Genomic DNA, 1,959 nt, shown 5'->3' on the forward strand with positions numbered 1-1,959 from the left:
CAGTGCAGCTTTTCTACACTTTATGGTAAATTACCATTCATAATTACTTTTATGAGGTGCAACATTTTGAGTATTTCCAGTGATTCTTTTTAGGCGGTGTGAGTGGCACAGCTTTCCTAACACTTACAGTGATTCTGATTCACAGTTTGTTTCTGCAGAAAGAAGCTGCCAGGCCACAGAGAGGTACAGGTCTAAGAAGACGATATGATGAGAAAAGAAAACTATGGGTGCCACTGTAAGATAAATATTAACATATATCATGGACCAGTGCTACAGAACTTTATTTTTCTTTTTCATAAAGACAGCTGTTCTAAAACAATCCAACTACGTATAACGAGCAGTAAAAAAAATCCACTTCCTAATCTAAACACCCATGGGCCTGCCACCTGTTGGACCACCATGCCTCTAAGATTACAAGACAAAGGACTCAATGCCAAAAAATTAAGAATAAAATTTGTTTTTAAAAATTGAGTTGTTCCTGTTGTCCCATTATGGAAGGTAGTTCTGAATCCCCGATACACAAGACCTTGGTAATGGATAGGCTGGGGATGCAGCTGATATCATGGATTATGTGAGCTGGCCTCTGAAGACACGAGTCAAGGTATTGGGGCTGCGGTGAGGCAGTGCCAAAATCAATAGCTCATTACATGGTGCAGTCAGGCCACGCCACCAAGGTAAGGCCAGCAGTTCACAGTGGGGATTACTGGTGTGATTGTCAGGGTGATAGAGAGGCGCTCTGACTCTGGAGAGAAGGACCGGGCCAATGCTGGGGACACGAGGAGGGAAGATGATGCTTCTAATGTACCAATTTCATTCCTCTGAGGACCCAAGATTCACCAAATGCAGCTCTATTTAAAGCAGTGGGATGGCTTTTTTGTGAAATAAACAAAACATGTAATCTATAATTTGCAATTATGCTTAATATATATAATCTTTTTCCTGTTTTTATAGTTTGGCAGGACAGAGGTAATCGATAACACTCGAAATCCAGACTTTGTTAGGAAATTTGTTCTGGACTTCTTCTTTGAAGAGAAACAAAATTTGAGGTTTGACGTGTGAGTAGTCTGACTTTTTATAAATCTGTGTTTTTAAAGATGTCAGTTTAAATTGGCTACAGACATTTTGTTGTACAGTGTGATGACATTCGGATAATAATAAAGGTAAAAAATAAATGTGTTTTCGGATGTTTTTCTGACAGGTACAATGTGGACTCTCGAAGCTGTAACATATCCAAACACGTAAGTACAGTTTGAAGTAACAACTTTCATCAATGCATCTAATTACTGTAATGGAATAGAGAGTATTTTTGTCCCTGCAGAACAAAATAAAGATGGCACCCAAAATAAAAATAAAAACAAAGCAATACATTAAAAAATACAAAAAATTGAAAAGAAAGTGCAGACATATCCTACATTAAATTTGCAGACTGATGCTTAAGCGCCCCTGACATCAAATTTTTGTAATAAACATGAATGTATTTTTGGAAAGACAATATTGATAACATATTGTAAAAAATACTTCACGTCACTAAGATGAACAGTTGTTGAGATATTTGCATGTGATGTAACAGGAAGTGATGTCAAAGAGGAATGTCTGCATGTGAACAGAGCGTTGCTACAAAGGCCGACAGACTGTAGAGACCAATCTGATGTTTCTTTAGATTATTTTAATCACTATCATAGAGGGATGAGAAAGAGTCATACTTCAAATAATAATGTTTAAATAAACAAAAACCAGGGAATTTTTTTTCTCAAATACTCCCCCTTTGATGTCACTTCCTGTTTCACTTTAGCTGAACTAAGTTCAACAGAAAACATGCCAATTATGTGACATAATGGGTAAAATCGTGTATTATGTCAAGTTTCTTAAACATAAATGTACAGTGGTTTGCAAAAGTATTCATACCCCTTGAACTTTTCCATATTTTGTCACATTACAACCACAGACATAAATATATTT

At 36.5% G+C, this 1,959-nt stretch overlaps 1 protein-coding gene across 1 annotated transcript in view; it reads left to right on the plus strand.

Moving 5' to 3' along the window:
• cpne9 (copine family member IX) overlaps nt 1-1,959 on the plus strand; it is a gene marked incomplete at its 5' end in the record, with an annotated part of 83,463 nt that overhangs the window by 7,305 nt on the left and 74,199 nt on the right. The window contains 2 exon segments of the mRNA XM_014025511.1: nt 952-1,055; nt 1,199-1,238. Coding sequence (XP_013880965.1) covers nt 952-1,055; nt 1,199-1,238 — 144 coding nt within the window.

Source organism: Austrofundulus limnaeus, unplaced genomic scaffold (assembly GCF_001266775.1).
Source record: "Austrofundulus limnaeus strain Quisiro unplaced genomic scaffold, Austrofundulus_limnaeus-1.0 Scaffold481, whole genome shotgun sequence".
Lineage (NCBI taxonomy): Eukaryota > Metazoa > Chordata > Actinopteri > Cyprinodontiformes > Rivulidae > Austrofundulus > Austrofundulus limnaeus.